The sequence below is a fragment of the Entelurus aequoreus genome, linkage group LG14 (assembly GCF_033978785.1).
Source record: "Entelurus aequoreus isolate RoL-2023_Sb linkage group LG14, RoL_Eaeq_v1.1, whole genome shotgun sequence".
In the NCBI taxonomy this organism is placed as follows: Eukaryota; Metazoa; Chordata; class Actinopteri; order Syngnathiformes; family Syngnathidae; genus Entelurus; species Entelurus aequoreus.
This window is the reverse complement of record NC_084744.1, coordinates 6941264-6962086: the sequence shown is the minus strand read 5'-3', so window position 1 is coordinate 6962086 and position 20823 is coordinate 6941264. Positions and strand designations below refer to the sequence as shown.

The window sequence follows — 20823 nt, the reverse complement described above, 5'->3', positions numbered from 1 at the left end:
CACTCGTGAACAAGACTCCGAGGTACTTGATTTCCTCCACTTGGGGCAGGGTCTCCTCCGCAACCCGGAGATGGCACTCCACCCTTTTCCGGGCGAGAACCATGGACTCGGACTTGGAGGTGCTGATTCCCATCCCAGTCGCTTCACACTCGGCTGCGAACCGATCCAGTGAGAGCTGAAGATCCTGGCCAGATGAAGCCATCAGGACCACATCATCTGCAAAAAGCAGAGACCTAATCCTGCAGCCACCAAACCAGATCCCCTCAACACCCTGACTGCGCCTAGAAATTCTGTCCATAAAAGTTATGAACAGAATGGGTGACAAAGGGCAGCCTTGGCGGAGTCCAACCCTCACTGGAAACGTGTCCGACTTACTGCCGGCAATGCGGACCAAGATCTGACACTGATCATACAGGGAGCGGACCGCCACAATCAGACAGTCCGATACCCCATACTCTTTGAGTACTCCCCACAGGACTTCCCGAGGGACACGGTCGAATGCCTTCTCCAAGTCCACAAAGCACATGTAGACTGGTTGGGCAAACTCCCATGCACTCTCAAGGACCCTGCCAAGAGTATAGAGCTGGTCCACAGTTCCACGACCAGGACGAAAACCACACTGTTCCTCCTGAATCCAAGGTTCGACTATCCGGCGTAGCCTCCTCTCCAGTACACCTGAATAGACCTTACCGGGAAGGCTGAGGAGTGTGATCCCACGATAGTTGGAACACACCCTCCGGTTCCCCCTCTTAAAGAGAGGAACCACCACCCCGGTCTGCCAATCCAGAGGTACCGCCCCCGATGTCCATGCGATGCTGCAGAGTCTTGTCAACCAAGGCAGCCCCACAGCATCCAGAGCCTTAAGGAACTCCGGGCGGGTCTCATCTACCCCCGGGGCCTTGCCACCGAGGAGCTTTTTAACTACCTCAGCAACTTCAGCCCCAGAAATAGGAGAGCCCACCACAGATTCCCCAGGCACTGCTTCCTCATAGGAAGACTTGTTGGTGGGATTGAGGAGGTCTTCGAAGTATTCCCTCCACCGATCCACAACATCCGCAGTCGAGGTCAGCAGAACACCATCCTCACCATACATGGTGTTGATAGTGCACTGCTTCCCCTTCCTGAGGCGGCGGATGGTGGTCCAGAATCGCTTCGAAGCCGTCTGGAAGTCGTTTTCCATGGCTTCCCCGAACTCCTCCCATGTCCGAGTTTTTGCCTCTGCGACCGCTGAAGCTGCACACGGCTTGGCCTGTCGGTACCTGTCCGTTGCCTCAGGAGTCCTATGAGCCAAAAGAACCCAATAGGACTCCTTCTTCAGCTTGACGGCATCCCTCACCGCCGGTGTCCACCAACGGGTTCTAGGATTACCGCCACGACAGGCACCAACCACCTTGCGGCCACAGCTCCAATCAGCCGCCTCGACATTAGAGGCGCGGAACATGGTCCATTCGGACTCAATGTCCAGCACCTCCCTCGTGACATGTTCAAAGTTCTTCTGGAGGTGGGAATTGAAACTCTCTCTGACAGGAGACTGCTAGGCGTTCCCAGCAGACCCTCACAATGCGTTTGGGTCCGCCAGGTCTGTCCGGCATCCTCCCCCACCATCGCAGCCAACTCACCAAAGTAGAAAGCTCCGCCCCTCTCTTCACCCGAGTGTCCAAAACATGAGACCGCAAATCCGATGATACAACTACAAAGTCGATCATGGAACTGCGGCCTAGGGTGTCCTGGTGCCAAGTGCACATATGGACACCCTTATGCTTGAACATGGTGTTTGTTATGGACAATCTGTGACGGGCACAAAAGTCCAATAACAAAACACCGCTCGGGTTCAGATCCGGGCGGCCATTCTTCCCAATCACGCCTCTCCAGGTTTCACTGTCGCTGCCAACATGAGCGTTGAAGTCACCCAGTAGGACGAGGGAATCACCCGGGGGCGCACTCTCAAGTACTCCCTCGAGTGAATCCAAGAAGGGTGGGTACTCTGAGCTGCGGCTTGGCGTGTAAGTGCAAACCACAGTCAATACCCGTTCCCCCACCCGAAGGCGGAGGGAAGCTACTCTCTCGTCCACCGGGTTGAACTCCAACGTGCAGGCTCTGAGCCGGGGGGCAACAAGAATTGCCACCCCAGCCCGTCGCCTCTAACTGCCGGCAACGCCAGAGTGGAAGAGAGTCCATCCCCTTTCGAGAGAACTGGTTCCAGAGCCCTTGCTGTGCGTTGAAGTGAGTCCGACTATATGTAGCCGGAACTTCTCCACCTTGCGCACTAGCTCAGGCTCCCCCCCCCAGCGAGATGACGTTCCACGTCCCAAGAGCTCGCTTATGTAGCCGAGGATCGGACCGCCAAGTGCCCTGCCTTCGGCTGTCGCCCAGCTCACACTGCACCCGACCTCTATGACCCCCGCTATGGGTGGTGAGCCCATTGGAAGGGGGACCCACGTTGCCTCTTCGGGCTGTGCCCGGCCGGGCCCCATGGGGACAGGCGCTCGTCATCGTGCCCCACCTCCAGGCCTGGCTCCAGAGGGGGGCCCAGGTGACCCGCGTCCAGGCGAGGGAAATCTGGGTTCTTTGATTTTATTTTTCATGGAGGTCTTCGTATGTATGTATGTATGTATATATATTTATATATTTATATATATAATATTATAATATATATTTATATATAATATACTAAATATAATATTTTAGTACTATTATAATAATGTTAATGATAATAATATATATGCATATATATATATATATATATATATATATATATATATATATATATATATATATATATATATATATATATATATATATATAGTATTATAATATTACATATATAATATATTATATATATAGTATTATAATAATATTATAATATTACATATATATATATATATAATATTATAATAATGTTAATAATATATATATATATATATATATATATATATATATATATATATATATATATATATATATATATATATATATATATATATATATATATATATATATATATATATATATATATATATATATTTGGAGTTCGCCAAGTGGACGTGGTGGCCTCCTCTAGGGGGCGCCACACTGAGGAGGAGGGGGAGATAAATGTCTGATAAAGGTGTTAGGACTTACCTTGCAGCGGGTTTGCAGCGCTCACCATGTTGGGCGGAGGAACGCCGCATGTTTGCAGGATGCACGTCTGGGAAATACTTGCTGATAACATCTCCTGAGCTGCAACACAACATTTGATTAGTGAAGTTGTCACCTTGTGTAAATGGTAAATAAAAAAAAGAATACAATGATTTTTTTCAACTTATATTCAATTGAATAGACTGCAAAGACGAGATATTTAACGTTCGAACTGTTAAACTTGCTCATTTTTAGCAAATATTAGTTCATTTGGATTTTGAGGCCTGCAACATGTTTCGAAAAAGCTGGCACAGGTGGCAAAAAAGACTGAGAAAATTGAGGAATGCTCATCAAACACGTATTCGGAACATCCCACAGGTGAACGGGCTAATTGGGAACAGGTGGGTGCCATGATTGGGTATAAAAGCAGCTTCCATGAAATGCTCAGTCATTCACAAACAAGGACGGGGCGAGGGTCACCACTTTGTCAACAAATGCCTGAGCAAATTGTTTAAGAACGACATTTCTCAACCAGCTAATATCGTAATATCATCAAAAGGCTCAGAGAATCTGGAGAAATCACTGCCCGTAAGCGATGATATTACGGACCTTCGATCCCTCAGGCGGTACTGCATCAAAAAGCCACATCAGTGTGTAAAGGATATCACCACATGGGCTCAGCAACACTTCAGAAAAACACTGTCAGTAATTACAGTCGGTCGCTACATCTGTAAGTGCAACGTAACACTCTACGATGCAAAGCCACAGCCATTTATCAACAACACCCAGAAACAATAAAGCATGTAGCTGTTTTGAGTTGCACATTATATGTTTATTTATTTAATTTCATGTATTTATATTTTAAGAAATGTATGATGAATATACCTGGTTTTCCAAAAAAATATTCACACAAATGAAATGTTGTGAATTTAATTATATTTCATGTATTTTTAAATTAAATTGTATTTCATGCATTTATGTTCAAAGAATGTAACACTGATGAATATTGCCTTTAAAAAATATTTACACAAATGTAATATCACATATGTTGGGAATTTAATTATATTTCATGTATTTATATTAAAAAAACAACTAAAAATGAAGAGATAACCTTTTTGAAAATATATTTGATTGCACAATTATATAATCACACTTATAACTATTTTTATGTAATATTTCATGTCATTATATTTAAAAAAAAAAAAACAAAGATAGAAATAGCCTTTTTGAAAATGTATTTGACTGCACAATTATATCATCACACTAATATAATTTTTTAAATAATTTTATTTCATGCATTGATGTTTAGAAAATGTAACAATGATGAATATTGCCTTTAAACAATAATTTCACAATTGTATTATCACACTAACATAATTTTTTTAGAATGTATTTATAGTTAAGGTATTTATATTTACAAAAAACCCAATCATAGATAATAATTACATTGTGAACTAATTATTGATTTAATTATTTCACGATTTTATTATTCATTTATCAACACATTTAAATATTTAATGATGTCATTGACGAAATCATGAAATAAATATGACATGTATTATATCATTTTTTGATGTCATGATGTATTTAATTCATGACACAAACATACTTATTTAAATATGTCGATTAAATCAAAAATAAGTAATTAACTCGTGAAGTAATTAGGTCAACAAATAAATTGTGAACTAAGTATTTACTTCTTGATTTATTCAATTCATGACACCAGTAATTATTTAAATATGTCATTAACTAAATCATGAAATAACATCAATGAAATAATTGCGAATGCTCCAAAACATTCACAGACATATGGTTTCTCTTTCTTCTTCTTCTTCTCCAGATTTTGGCGCGCTCCACCTTCCACATTTTTCACCCAATTCAAAGCGTTCCAACTTCAAACTGTTCAGCCTTTTCGGGAATGGCGGGATTTCCCTTGACAAATTCCAAAAATTCCCAGATTTCCCAGAATTCCAGGTTTTCCGGGACATTTTTTTCCCATTCAAAATGAACTGGCCATTTTTTCAAACTTCCACCATTTCCACGTTTTTCAACCTATTCAAACCATTCCACCTCCAACACATTCCACTCATCCTGGATATTTAAACTATTTTTTTTCCAAGTTAAAAAAAATTCCAGGATTTTCCAGGATTCCTGGTTTTCCAAAACTCTTTTTTCACCCTTTTTTTCTGTCGACTACTCCTCCCACATTTTTCAACCCACTTCAACTGTTCTACTGTCAAAACATTCCTCTTGAACAGGAAACAAAACGAAGTTGTTTTTTGAACTGGAAACATTCCCGAAATTCCAGGAATTCCGTAATACCATTTATCAATTCAACATGTTACTATTTCAACATTTCTCGACCGATTTGAAAAATTCCAACACCAACCATTTCAACTCATTCAGAACATTCAAGTTTTTTAAATCATTTTCAAAAAAATTCCAGCTTTTCCCGAAATTCCCACATTTTGGGGAAATTCAAATTGAAATGAATGGGACATTTTTCAAAGTTCCACAACTCCCACATTTTTCACCCGATTCAAAGCGTTCCAACGTCAAACTGTTCAGCCTATTCTGGAATCGCGGGCTTTCCCTTAAAAAATTCCCAAAATTTCTAGATTTCCCAGAATTCCAGGTTTTTTGGGACATTTTTTTCCATTCAAAATGAATTGGCCATTTTTCAAACTTCCACGTTTTTTCCCCGATCCAAACCATTCCACCTACAACATATTTCCACCATCCTGGAAATTCAAACTATCATTTTTCCAAGTAAAGAAAAATTCCCGGATTTTCCAGGATTCCAGGTTTTCCAGAGCCCTATTTCCACCCTTTATTCTGGCAACTACTCCTTCAACATTTTTCAACCCACTTCAACCGTCTTACTGTCTAAACATTCCTCTTAAACACGACATAAAACACAAAGTTGTTTTTTGAACTGGAAAAATTCCCGGTTTTCCCGAAATTCCAGGAATTCCGTAACACCATTTCTCAATACAACATGTTACTACTTCAACATTTCTCGACCGATTTGAAAAATTCCAACAGCAACCATTTCAACTTATTCAGAACATTCAATTTTGTTGCCATTTAAAAAAACAATTCCAGATTTTCCCGAAAGTCCCACATTTTGGGGAAATTCACATTGAAATGAATGGGACATTCTTCAAACTTCCACAACTCCCACATTTTTCACCCGATTCAAAGCGTTCCAACTTCAAACTGTTCAGCCTATTCGGGAATGGCGGGCTTTCCCTTGAAAAATTCCCAAAATTCCCAGATTTCCCAGAATTCCAAGTTTTTTGGGACATTTTTTTCCATTCAAAATGAATTGGCCATTTTTCAAACTTCCACCATTTCCACGTTTTTGAACCGATTCAAACCATTCCACATTCAACACATTCCACCATCCTGGAAATTCAAACTATCATTTTTTCAAGTAAAAAAAAATCCAGAATTTTCCAGGATTCCTGGTTTTCCAAAGCCCTATTTCCACCCTTTTTTCTGGCGACTACTCCTTCCACATTTTTCAACACACTTCAACCATTCCACCGTCAAAACATTCTTCTTAAACAGGACAAAAAAAGAAGTTGTTTTTTGAACTGGAAAAAATACCCGGTTTTCCCGAAATTCCAGGAATTCCGTAATACCATTTTTCAATTAAACATGTTACTACTTCAACATTTATTGACCGATCTGAAAAATTCCAACAGCAACCATTTCAACTCATTCAGACCATTCAAGGTTGTTGCCATTTAAAAACAAATTCCAGCTTTTCCCAAAATTCCCACATTTTGGGGAAATTCCCATTGAAATAAATGGGACATTCTTCAAACTTCCACAACTCCCACATTTTTCACCCAATTCAAACCGTTCCAACTTCAAACTGTTCAGCCTATTAGGGAATGGCGGGATTTCCCTTGAAAAATTCCCAGATTCCCCAGAATTTCAGGTTTTCCAGGGTATTTTTTCCCATTCAAAATAAATTGGCCATTTTTCAAACTTCCACAACTCCCACATTTTTCACCCGATTCAAAGCGTTCCAACTTCAAACTGTTCAGCCTATTCGGGAATGGCGGACTTTCCCTTGACAAATTCCAAAAATTCCCAGATTTCCCAGAATTCCAGGTTTTCCGGGGTATATTTTCCCATTCAAAATAAATTGGCCATTTTTCAAACTTCCACCATTTCCACATTTTTCAACCGATTCAAACCATTCTGCATTCAACACATTCCACCATCCTGGAAATTCAAACTATCATTTTTCCAAGTAAAAAAAAATCCAGGATTTTCCAGGATTCCTGGTTTCCCAAAGCCCTATTTCCACCCTTTTTTTCTGGCGACTACTCCTTCCACATTTTTCAACACACTTCAACCATTCCACCGTCAAAACATTCCTCTTAAACAGGACAAAATATTAAGTTGTTTTTTGAACTGGAAAAAATACCCGGTTTTCCCAAAATTCCAGGAATTCCGTAATACCATTTTTCAATTAAACATGTTACTACTTCAACATTTATTGACCGATCTGAAAAATTCCAACAGCAACCATTTCAACTCATTCAGACCATTCAAGGTTGTTGCCATTTAAAAAAAAATTCCAGCTTTTCCCAAAATTCCCACATTTTGGAGAAATTCCCATTTAAATAAATGGGACATTTAAAACTTCCACAACTCCCACATTTTTCCACCCAATTCAAACCGTTCCAACTTCAAACTGTTCAGCCTATTAGGGAATGGCGGGATTTCCCTTAACAAATTCCAAAAATTCCCAGATTCCCCAGAATTCCAGGTTTTCCAGGGTATTTTTTCCCATTCAAAATAAATTGGCCATTTTTCAAACTTCCACAACTCCCACATTTTTCACCCGATTAAAACCGTTCCAACTTCAAACTGTTCAGCCTATTAAGGAATGGTGGGATTTCCCTTGACAAATTCCAAAAATTCCCAGATTTCCCAGAATTTCAGGTTTTCCGGGGTATTTTTTCCCATTCAAAATAAATTGGCCATTTTTCAAACTTCCACAACTCCCACATTTTTCACCCGATTAAAACCGTTCCAACTTCAAACTGTTCAGCCTATTAAGGAATGGTGGGATTTCCCTTGACAAATTCCAAAAATTCCCAGATTTCCCAGAATTTCAGGTTTTCCGGGGTATTTTTTCCCATTCAAAATAAATTGGCCATTTTTCAAACTTCCACCATTTCCACGTTTTTCAACCTATTCAAACCATTCCACCTTCAACATATTCCACTCACCCTGGAAATTCAAACTATCATTTTTCCAAATTAAAAAAAAGTCCAGGATTTTCCAGGATTCCTGGTTTTCCAAAGCCCTATTTCCACCCTTTTTTCTGGCGACTACTCCTTCCACATTTTTCAACCGTTCTACTGTCAAAACATTCTTCTTAAACAGGACAAAAACGAAGTTGTTTTTTAAACTGGAAAAAAATTCCCGGTTTTCCCGAAATTTCAGGAATTCCGTAATACCATTTCTCAATTCAACATGTTACTGCTTCAACATTTCTCGACCGATTTGAAAAATTCCAACAGCAACCATTTCAACTCATTCAGACCATTTTAATTTTTTTCTACCATTTTCAAAAAAATTCCAGCTTTTCCTGAAATTCCCACATTTTGGGGAAATTCCCATTGAAATGAATGGGACATTCTTCAAACTTCCACAACTCCAACATTTTTCATCCGATTCAAACCGTTCCAATTTCAAAATATTCAGCCTGTTTAGGGAATTATGTGCTCTACTTGAACAATTCTAGAAAAAATTCCAGGATTTCAGTTCAACTTCAGCATTGGAGCATTCACACGCCATTCCTTCAGGAATCGCCTCATCATTTTACACAAAATAACTAATTGACACATTTATTAACACATGCATGCATTTAATTCCGATTGAAGTAATTATATAAAGATAACTACTTATAGCCTTTTTTTAAAGCGTATAACCATTTTACACTTAAAATATTTTAATAATCAAACTTTATTTTATGTATTTATCGATAATGAGCAATGATGAGTAACACCTTTTTGAAAATGTATTGAATTGGACAATTGTATTTTCAGGTAATGCAATTTCATATATTTATATTTAAAAACAAATAACAATGATAATTAAACAACCTTTTAAATGTATTTAATTGCACAATTATATTATCACAACAATATATTGTTTTATACATTTTTATTTCATGCATTTAGGTTTAGAAAATGTAACAATGATGAATATTGCCTTTAAAACAATATTTACACAAATGTATTATCACAATAATGACATGTTTTGAATTTAATTATATTTTATGTATTTCTATTTAAAAAAATAAAGATATAACTTTTTTGAAAATATATTTGATTGCACAATTTATTTAATTTAAAATTTTTTTTTTTTAAAATGCATTTATGTTTAGAAAATGTAACAATGATGAATATTGTTTTCAAACAATAATTGCACAAATGTTTTATCACACTAATCACATATTTTAATGAATTTATTTAAATTTACAAAAAAAAAATATTAAGATAACCTTTTTAAAAAATTTATTGAATTGCACAATTCTAACCCTTTTACACTTAAAATATTTTAGTATACTACAAGTATGAAGTGACAATACACTGAGTATACTACAAGTATGAAGTGACAATACACTGAGTATACTACAAGTATGAAGTGACAATACACCGAGTATACTACAAGTATGAAGTGACAATAAACCGAGTATACTACAAGTATGAAGTGACAATACACCGAGTATACTACAAGTATGAAGTGACAATACACCGAGTATACTACAAGTATGAAGTGACAATAAACCGAGTATACTACAAGTATGAAGTGACAATACACTGAGTATACTACAAGTATGAAGTGACAATACACTGAGTATATTACAAGTGTGAAGTGACAATACACTGAGTATACTACAAGCATGAAGTGACAATAAACCGAGTATACTACAAGTATGAAGTGACAATACACCGAGTATACTACAAGTATGAAGTGACAATAAACCGAGTATACTACAAGTATGAAGTGACAATACACTGAGTATACTACAAGTATGAAGTGACAATAAACCAAATATACTACAAGTATGAAGTGACAATACACCGAGTATACTACAAGTATGAAGTGACAATAAACCGAGTATACTACAAGTATGAAGTGACAATACACAGAGTATACTACAAGTATGAAGTGACAATAAACCGAGTATACTACAAGTATGAAGTGACAATACACTGAGTATACTACAAGTGTGAAGTGACAATACACTGAGTATACTAAAAGTATGAAGTGACAATACACTGAGTATACTACAAGTGTGAAGTGACAATACACTGAGTATACTACAAGTATGAAGTGACAATACACTGAGTATACTACAAGTATGAAGTGACAATACACTGAGTATACTACAAGTGTGAAGTGAGTGTGATACGGTACCTGCCATGATACCATAGGCGGTCTGCTGGTTGCTATAGTGACATGGTGTGACGGGGTAGTGCAGGCTGGGGGGGGCGGAGCCCAGACTGTTTGCCAAGGACGAGGAGGCCAGTTGCATATGAGGACGTTTGGCAGACTGACTGAGGGACAGCCCAGAAGACACTGCAGGACACACACACACACACACACACACACACACACACACACACACACACACACACACACACACACACACACACACACACACACACACACACACACACACACACACACACACACACACACACACACACACACACACACACACACACACACACACACACACGTTGATCCACATCATCGCTAAAAGTGCGCGATCTTCGTCTCTTCCAATAAATGACGTATCCCACAATGCATCACCACTCTGCTCAACTTCTTTGCGACCTTATTGTGTGTTACTGTCTTAATGACACAATTGTGTGTTACTGTCTTAATAACACAATTGTGTGTTACTGTCTTAATAACACAATTATGTGTTATTGTCTTACTAACACAATTGTGTGTTATTGTTTTAATAACACAATTGTGTGTTACTGTCTTAATAACACAATTGTGTGTTACTGTCTTAATAACACAATTGTGTGTTACTGTCTTAATAACACAATTGTGTGTTACTGTCTTAATAACACAATTGTGTGTTACTGTCTTAATAACACAATTGTGTGTTACTGTCTTAATAACACAATTATGTGTTATTGTCTTACTAACACAATTGTGTGTTATTGTTTTAATAACACAATTGTGTGTTACTGTCTTAATAACACAATTGTGTGTTACTGTCTTAATAACACAATTGTGTGTTACTGTCTTAATAACACAATTATGTGTTATTGTCTTACTAACACAATTGTGTGTTACTGTCTTAATAACACAATTGTGTGTTATTGTCTTAACAACACAACTGTGTGTTATTATCTTAACAAAACAGTTGTGTTATTGTTTTAACAACACAACTGTGTGTTAATATCTTAACAACACAGTTGTGTTATTGTCTTAACAACACAATTGTGTGTTATTATCTTAACAACACAGTTGTGTTATTTCCTTAACAACACAATTGTATGTTATTGTCTTAACAACACAACTGTGTGTTATTATCTTAACAACACAGTTGTGTTATTGTCTTAACAACACAATTGTGTGTTATTTTAATAACACAAATGCGTGTTATTCTTTTAATAACACACATTTGTGTTATTGTTTTAATAACACACAATTGTGTGTTATTGTTTTAGTAACACAATTGTGTATTATTATCTCAATAACACAATTGTGTGTTATTGTCTTAACAACACAATTGTGTGTTATCGTCTTAACAACACAATTGTGTTTTATTGTCTTAACAACACATTTGTGTGTTATTGTCTTAATAACACAATTGTTTGTTATTGTCTTAACAACACAATTGTGTGTTATTGTCTCAACAACACAATTGTGTGTTATTGTCTTAACAACACAAATTGTGTGTTACTGCCTTCACAACACAATTGTGTGTTATTGTATCATGAATCAATTTAAGTGGACCCCGACTTAAACAAGTTGAAAAACTTATTCGGGTGTTACCATTTAGTGGTCAATTGTACGGAATATGTACTTCACTGTGCAACCTACTAATAAAAGTCTCAATCAATCAATCAATTGTCTTAACAACGTAATTGTGTGTTATTGTCTCAAAAACACAATTGTGTGTTATTGTCTTAACAACACAATTGTGTTTTACTGTCTTAACAACACAATTACGTGTTATTTGTCTTAACAACACAATTGTATGTTATTGTTTTAATAACACAATTTTGTGTTATTATCTTAACAACACAATTGTGTTATTGTCTTAATAACACAATAACACACATTTGTGTTATTGTTTTAATAACACACAATTGTGTGTTATTGTTTTAGTAACACAATTGTGTATTATTGTCTTAATAACACATTTGTGTGTTATTGTCTTAACAACACAATTGTGTGTTATCGTCTTAACAACACAATTGTGTTTTATTGTCTTAACAACACATTTGTGTGTTATTGTCTTAATAACACAATTGTTTGTTATTGTCTTAACAACACAATTGTTTGTTATTGTCTCAACAACACAATAGTGTGCTATTGTCTTAACAACACCAATTGTGTGTTACTGCCTTCACAACACAATTGTGTGTTATTGTCTTAACAACGTAATTGTTTGTTATTGTCTTAACAACACAATTGTGTTTTACTGTCTTAACAACACAATTGCGTGTTATTTGTCTTAACAACACAATTGTATGTTATTGTTTTAATAACACAATTTTGTGTTATTATCTTAACAACACGATTGTGTTATTGTCTTAATAACACAATAACACACATTAGTGTTATTGTTTTAATAACACACAATTGTGTGTTATTGTTTTAGTAACACAATTGTGTATTATTGTCTTAATAACACAATTGTGTGTTATTGTCTTAACAACACAATTGTGTGTTATCGTCTTAACAACACAATTGTGTTTTATTGTCTTTACAACACATTTGTGTGTTATTGTCTTAATAACACAATTGTTTGTTATTGTCTTAACAACACAATTGCGTGTTATTGTCTCAACAACACAATTGTGTGTTATTGTCTTAACAACACGATTGTGTGTTTCTGTCTTAACAACACAATTGTGTGTTATTTGTCTTAACAACACAATTGTATGTTATTGTTTTAATAACACAATTTTGTGTTATTATCTTAACAACACAATTATGGTATTGTCTTAATTGTGTGTCGTTGTGTTAACAAGACAATTGTGTAGCAACTGTAAGACATCATGACACAATTGAACATTGACAACTTAAGAGAAAATGATTGGTTGAATAATACAGGAATAAATATTATTGACTATGATTATTATTATTATTATGACTGATTATTATTGAGTGTATTTAGTAATAATTACTGTTTATTAACAACACTTCTTTTCTACTTTATGTCAGCTAATTAAAAAATGTATCAAATGAAACTCAGAGCAGAACATTAAGAATATTCAAATTATGAATATGATTTTATTTGTACATTTATTTTGTTGGAGGTCAGTCAAATAATGCAAGAAAAAAGCAATCAAATAACAAATAAAATAGTAAAAATATAGTAAAACTGTCATTTTAAGTGCATCTCAGTTTGTTAGTGGAAACTTTCATCTATTTCAAAAGTTCAATTAAAAATGTAAATGTAATATTTTCTATACATTCACTTCACATAGACTTGGATCATTTATTGATTAATATCTTTATTATTTTAATGTCAGACTTATTTTCATGGCAGTTATGGCCGCCCCACTCGTAAGTGAAATCCTAAAAGTACAGTCACCCCTTTCAATTCATTATTATTACCTTAATATCTTCTTATTATTATTATCTTGTTATTATTATCTCATTATATTGTTATTATTATTATTATTATTATTATTATTATTATTATTATTATTATTATTATTATCATTATTATTATTATTATTATTATTATTATTATTATTATAATTATTATATTCATGTTATTATATGATATGATTATTATATTATTATTATTATATTATTATATTATAATTATTATTATTATCTAATTACTATTATTATATCATTATTATTTAATTATTAGTATTATTTTAATATTATTATTATCTTATCATAGTATTATTATATTATTATTATCATTATATGGATGGATAATAATAATAATATTATTATTATTATCCATATTATTATTATTATTATTATTATTGTTATTATTAGTAGTATTGTATTTATTTATGTATTTATTTATTTTTTAATTTTTTTTATTGTATTTATTTATTATTATACTTATTATTCTATTATTATTATTCTATTGTTATTATTATTATTATTATTATTATTATATTATTATTATTATTATTATTATTGTATTGTTATTATCTTATTATATTAATATTATTGTTTTATTATATTGTTATTATTATATTACTATTATTATTATTATTGTTTTATTATTATTATCTTATAGTATTATTATTTTTATATTATCAATATTATTATCTGATATTATGTTCTTCTTATTATTATTGTTGTTATTATTATTATTATATTATGATTATAATATTAATATTACTACAATTACAATAATGATATTATTATTATTATTATTACATTATTATTATTATTGTATTATTATTATCATTATTATCTTATATTATTATTATATTATTATTATTGTATTGTTATTATCTTATAATATTATTAATATTGTTTTATTATATTACTATTATTGTATTATTATTACTATTATTATTATTAAAACTGTTTTATAATTATTATCTTATAGTATTATATTTATTATCTGATATTATCTTCTTCTTATTATTATTGTTGTTATTATTATTATTATATTATGATTATGATATTAATATTACTACAATCATAATAATGGTATTATTATCATTATTATCTTATCTTATATTATTATTATTATTATTATTATATTATTATTATTGTATTGTTATTATCTTATTATATTATTATTATTTGTTTATTATATTATTATCATTATTATATTATTTTTAGTATTATTATTATTATTGTTTTATTATTATTATCTTATAGTATTATTATTATTATATTATCAATATTACTATCTGATATTATATTCTTCTTTTTATTATTGTTGTTATTATTATTATATTATGATTATAATATTAATATTACTACAATTATAATAATTATATTATTATTATTATTACATTATTATTATTATGTTATTATTATTATCATTATTATCTTATATTATTATTATTATTATTATTATTATTATTACTATTATTATTATTATTATTATTATTATTATATTATCATCACATTATTATTATTATTATTATTCCATATTCCAGAAGTCAAGTAACGAGCAGATCTGTAAGTACAATTCATCTGAAAAAGAATTCCAAAAACAAAACAATTACTTACAGGAAGTAAAATCCCCAAATGATGTTTTTAATAAGAACATTTGTTTGATGTTGTGAAATCAATAAACTAATAATCAATAAACATTGTGATCATGTTTGTTATTGCCATGAAAACACTTTCAACTTTTCTTGTACTTTCACTAAATCTTTGCAGTATTTTGGCCACAAATGTTACGCTTTTGTACATTTGAGTATTTGTTTGATAAACGTATTTATTCTTCCTCAAAGCCAAGCGGGACATAAAAGTCTTCTCTTTTCCAAACGGAACAAAAACATTTTTCTTCTTCTTTCAGGACTTTCATTTTTACAAAGTTCTCAAACAAGACACGTTTTGTCGGCCAACATTCATTTGGTAACAGCAATGAAAGAGTGAGACGTGTGAGAGGGTGAACACTTTGCACAGGTGCGGTTATGTAACATATTATTATTATATTATAACATATTGTTATTAATACAGTTATACACCATTGAAGAACAACATGAGGACAAATAGTAGACTAAATAGCAACATGTTATTTTGTTGTTTCCTTCCTCTCCAAAGCACTTTTACTCCGCAGACTTGATAACACACAATTGTGTGTTGTTGTCTTAATCACACACCATTGTGTGTTGTTGTCTTAATAACACACCATTCTGTGTTGTTGTCTTAATAACACACCATTGTGTGTTGTTGTCTTAATAACACAATTCTAAGTTATTGTCTTAATAATACAAAATTGTGTATTATTGTCTTAATGACACAGTTCTTTGTTATTGTCTTAATAATACACAATTGTGTGTTATTGTCTTAATAACACACAATTGTGTATTATTGTCTTAATAACACAGTTCTTTGTTATTGTCTTAATAATACACAATTGTGTGTTATTGTCTTGATAACACACAATTGTGTATTATGGTCTTAATAACACAGTTATTTGTTATTGTCTTAATAACACACAATTGTGTATTATTGTCTTAATAACACAATTATTTGTTATTGTCTTAATAATACACAATTGTGTGTTATTGTCTTGATAACACAGTTCTTTGTTATTGTCTTAATAACATGCAATTGTGTGTTATTGTCTTAATAACACACAATTGTGTATTATTGTCTTAATAACACACAATTGTGTATTATTGTCTTAATAACACAATTCTTTGTTATTGTCTTAATAATACACATTTGTGTGTTATTGTCTTGATAACACAGTTCTTTGTTATTGTCTTAATAACACACAATTGTGTGTTATTGTCTTAATAACACACAATTGTGTGTTATTGTCTTAATAACACACAATTGTGTATTATTGTCTTAATAACACAGTTCTTTGTTATTGTCTTAATAACACACAATTGTGTATTATTGTCTTAATAACACAATTATTTGTTATTGTCTTAATAACACACAATTGTGTGTTATTGTCTTAATAACACAATTATTTGTTATTGTCTTAATAATACACAATTTGTGTTATTGTCCTAATAACAAACAATTGTGTATTATTAACTTAATAACACAGTTCTTTGTTATTGTCTTAATAATACACAATTGTGTGTTATTGTCTTAATAACACACAATTGTGTATTATTGTCTTAATAACACAGTTCTTTGTTATTGTCTTAATAACACACAATTGTGTATTATTGTCTTAATAACATAATTCTTTGTTATTGTCTTAATAATACACAATTGTGTATTATTGTCTTAATAACACAGTTCTTTGTTATTGTCTTAATAACACACAATTGTGTATTATTGTCTTAATAACACAGTTCTTCGTTATTGTCTTAATAACACACAATTGTGTATTATTGTCTTTATAACACAGTTCTTTGTTATTGTCTTAATAACACACAATTCTGTATTATTGTCTTATTAACACAATTCTTTGTTATTGTCTTAATAATACACAATTGTGTGTTATTGTCTTAGTAACACACAATTGTGTATTATTGTCTTAATAACACAGTTCTTTGTTATTGTCTTAATAACACACAATTGTGTGTTATTGTCTTAGTAACACACAATTGTGTATTATTGTCTTAATAACACAGTTCTTTGTTATTGTCTTAATAACACACAATTGTGTATTATTGTCTTAATAACACAATTCTTTGTTATTGTCTTAATAATACACAATTGTGTGTTATTGTCTTGATAACACAGTTCTTTGTTATTGTCTTAATAACACACAATTATGTGTTATTGTCTTAATAACACACAATTGTGTATTATTGTCTTAATAACATAATTCTTTGTTATTGTCTTAATAATACACAATTGTGTATTATTGTCTTAATAACACAGTTCTTTTTTATTGTCTTAATAACACACAATTGTGTATTATTGTCTTAATAACACAGTTCTTTGTTATTGTCTTAATAACACACAATTGTGTATTATTGTCTTTATAACACAGTTCTTTGTTAGTGTCTTAATAACACACAATTCTGTATTATTGTCTTATTAACACAATTCTTTGTTATTGTCTTAATAATACACAATTGTGTGTTATTGTCTTAGTAACACACAATTGTGTATTATTGTCTTAATAACACAGTTCTTTGTTATTGTCTTAATAACACACAATTGTGTGTTATTGTCTTAGTAACACACAATTGTGTATTATTGTCTTAATAACACAGTTCTTTGTTATTGTCTTAATAACACACAATTGTGTATTATTGTCTTAATAACACAGTTCTTTGTTATTGTCTTAATAAAACACAATTGTGTATTATTGTCTTAATAACACAATTCTTTGTTATTGTCTTAATAATACACAATTATGTGTTATTGTCTTGATAACACAATTCTTTGTTATTGTCTTAATAATACACAATTGTGTGTTATTGTCTTAATAACACACAATTGTGTATTATTGTCTTAATAACACAATTCTTTGTTATTGTCTTTAATAATACTCAATTGTGTGTTATTAAGACAATAACACACAACTGTGTGTTATTGTCTTAATAACACACAATTGTGTATTATTGTCTTAATAACACAATTCTTTGTTATTGTCTTAATAATACAAAATTGTGTATTATTGTCTTAATAACACAATTCTTTGTTATTGTCTTAATAATACAAAATTGTATATTATTGTCTTAATAATACACAATTGTGTGTTATTGTCTTAATAATACACAATTGTGTGTTATTAAGACAATAACACACAATTGTGTGTTATTGTCTTAATAACACTATTCTTTGTTGTTGTCTTTAATAATACTCAATTGTGTGTTATTAAGACAATAACACACAACTGTGTGTTATTGTCTTAATAACACAATTCTTTGTTATTGTCTTAATAATACACAATCGTGTGTTATTGTCTTAATAACACACAATTGTGTATCATTGTCTTGATAACACAATTCTTTGTTATTGTCTTAATAATACACAATTGTGTGTTATTAAGACAATAACACACAATTGTGTGTTATTGTATTAATAACACAATTCTTTGTTATTGTCTTAATAATACACAATTGTGTGTTATTGTCTTAATAACACACAATTGTGTATTATTGTCTTAATAACACAAATATTTGTTATTGTCTTAATAATACACAATTGTGTGTTGTTAAGACAATAACACAATTGTGTGTTATTGTCTTAATAACACAATTCTGAGTTATTGTCTTAATAAGACAATTGTGTGTTATTGTCTTAAGTTAAGACGATAACACACGTTTGTGTTATTAAGACTCTTAACAATACAACTGTGTGTTATTGTCTTAACAACACAATTGTGTGTTATTGTCTTAATAACACAATTATATGTTATTGTCTTAATAACAAAATTCTATGTTATGGTCCTAACAACACACAATTGTGTGTTATCATCTTAACAACACAATTGTGGTTTATTGTCTTGACAACACAATTCTACGTTATTGTATTAATAACAACGCAATTGTGTGTTACTGTCTTAACAACACAAGTGTGGAGGATGCCCAGCAGGACTTGGCAGTCAGGTGCGCTTACCTGCAGAGAGTCGGGTGTGCTTACCTGCCGACACCATGCTGCGAGCGTGTGAGTCGGGTGTGCTTACCTGCAGAGAGTCGGGTGTGCTTACCTGCCGACACCATGCTGTGAGCGTGTGAGTCGGGTGTGCTTACCTGCAGAGAGTCGGGTGTGCTTACCTGCCGACACCATGCTGTGAGCGTGTGAGTCGGGTGTGCTTACCTGCCGACACCATGCTGCGAGCGTGTGAGTCGGGTGTGCTTACCTGCCGACACCATGCTGCGAGCGTGTGAGTCGGGTGTGCTTACCTGCCGACACCATGCTGTGAGCGTGTGAGTCGGGTGTGCTTACCTGCCGACACCATGCTGTGAGCGTGTGAGTCGGGTGTGCTTACCTGCCGACACCATGCTGTGAGCGTGTGAGTCGGGTGTGCTTACCTGCCGACACCATGCTGCGAGCGTGTGAGTCGGGTGTGCTTACCTGCCGACACCATGCTGGGAGCGTGTGAGTCGGGTGTGCTTACCTGCCGACACCATGCTGCGAGCGTGTGAGTCGGGTGTGCTTACCTGCCGACACCATGCTGGGAGCGTGTGAGTCGGGTGTGCTTACCTGCCGACACCATGCTGGGAGCGTGTGAGTCGGGTGTGCTTACCTGCCGACACCATGCTGTGAGCGTGTGAGGAGGCTGGCAGGCAGTCCTGGCTTGCGGAGGTGTGGTGCATGAAGATGGGCAGAGAAGACAAGTCACCAGCCAGAGGTGAGAAGGAGTCACCACAGAAGGTGTGAGACGACATCTGAAGTCCTGACTAGAACCTGCCCAGGTTCTCCAGGTGATCTTTCACTGGGACTTTCCTTCCATCCTCTCCGGTCCTTCAAACTAAGACTCCTCTATTCCTCCTCTCCTTCAAAGTAAGACTCCTCTATTGGTGTCCTCCAGCAGCCACGTCTCAGGTGAGTGTCAGCATCCTGGCCTCCTGCAGGTATTTAAACCCCGCCCCCTAGGCCGCGCCAACCAATCACATGCTGCCGCTCTTGTTTCCTGTCCTCCCGTCCCTAAGTCCAGGATTAAGGCGAGGAGCGCCTGGGAAACCCGAGCCGGACTCGTCTGTGGGCCGGATTAAAAGCTTCAGCTGGACAGCGAGTGCAAAAAAATGGGAACTCGCCATTTGGGTTTGCACGTGCTAATGTGTGGTGCTAATGTGTGGTGCTAATGTGTGGTGCTAATATGTGGTGCAAATGTGTGGTGCTAATGTGTTGTGCTAATGTGTTGTGCTAATGTGTGGTGCTAATGTG

General features: G+C 33.7%; 1 protein-coding gene across 1 annotated transcript in view; it reads right to left on the bottom strand.

The window, feature by feature from the left end:
• pou1f1 (POU class 1 homeobox 1) overlaps positions 1–20324 on the bottom strand; it is a 38150-nt gene extending 17826 nt beyond the window's left edge. The window contains exons 1-3 of the mRNA XM_062070489.1: positions 20183–20324; positions 10573–10734; positions 3121–3219 (exon numbers count right to left, since the gene is read on the bottom strand). Coding sequence (XP_061926473.1) covers positions 3121–3219; positions 10573–10734; positions 20183–20324 — 403 coding nt within the window. The remainder of the gene's footprint in view (positions 1–3120; positions 3220–10572; positions 10735–20182) is intronic.
• Positions 20325–20823: the final 499 nt, after the last annotated feature.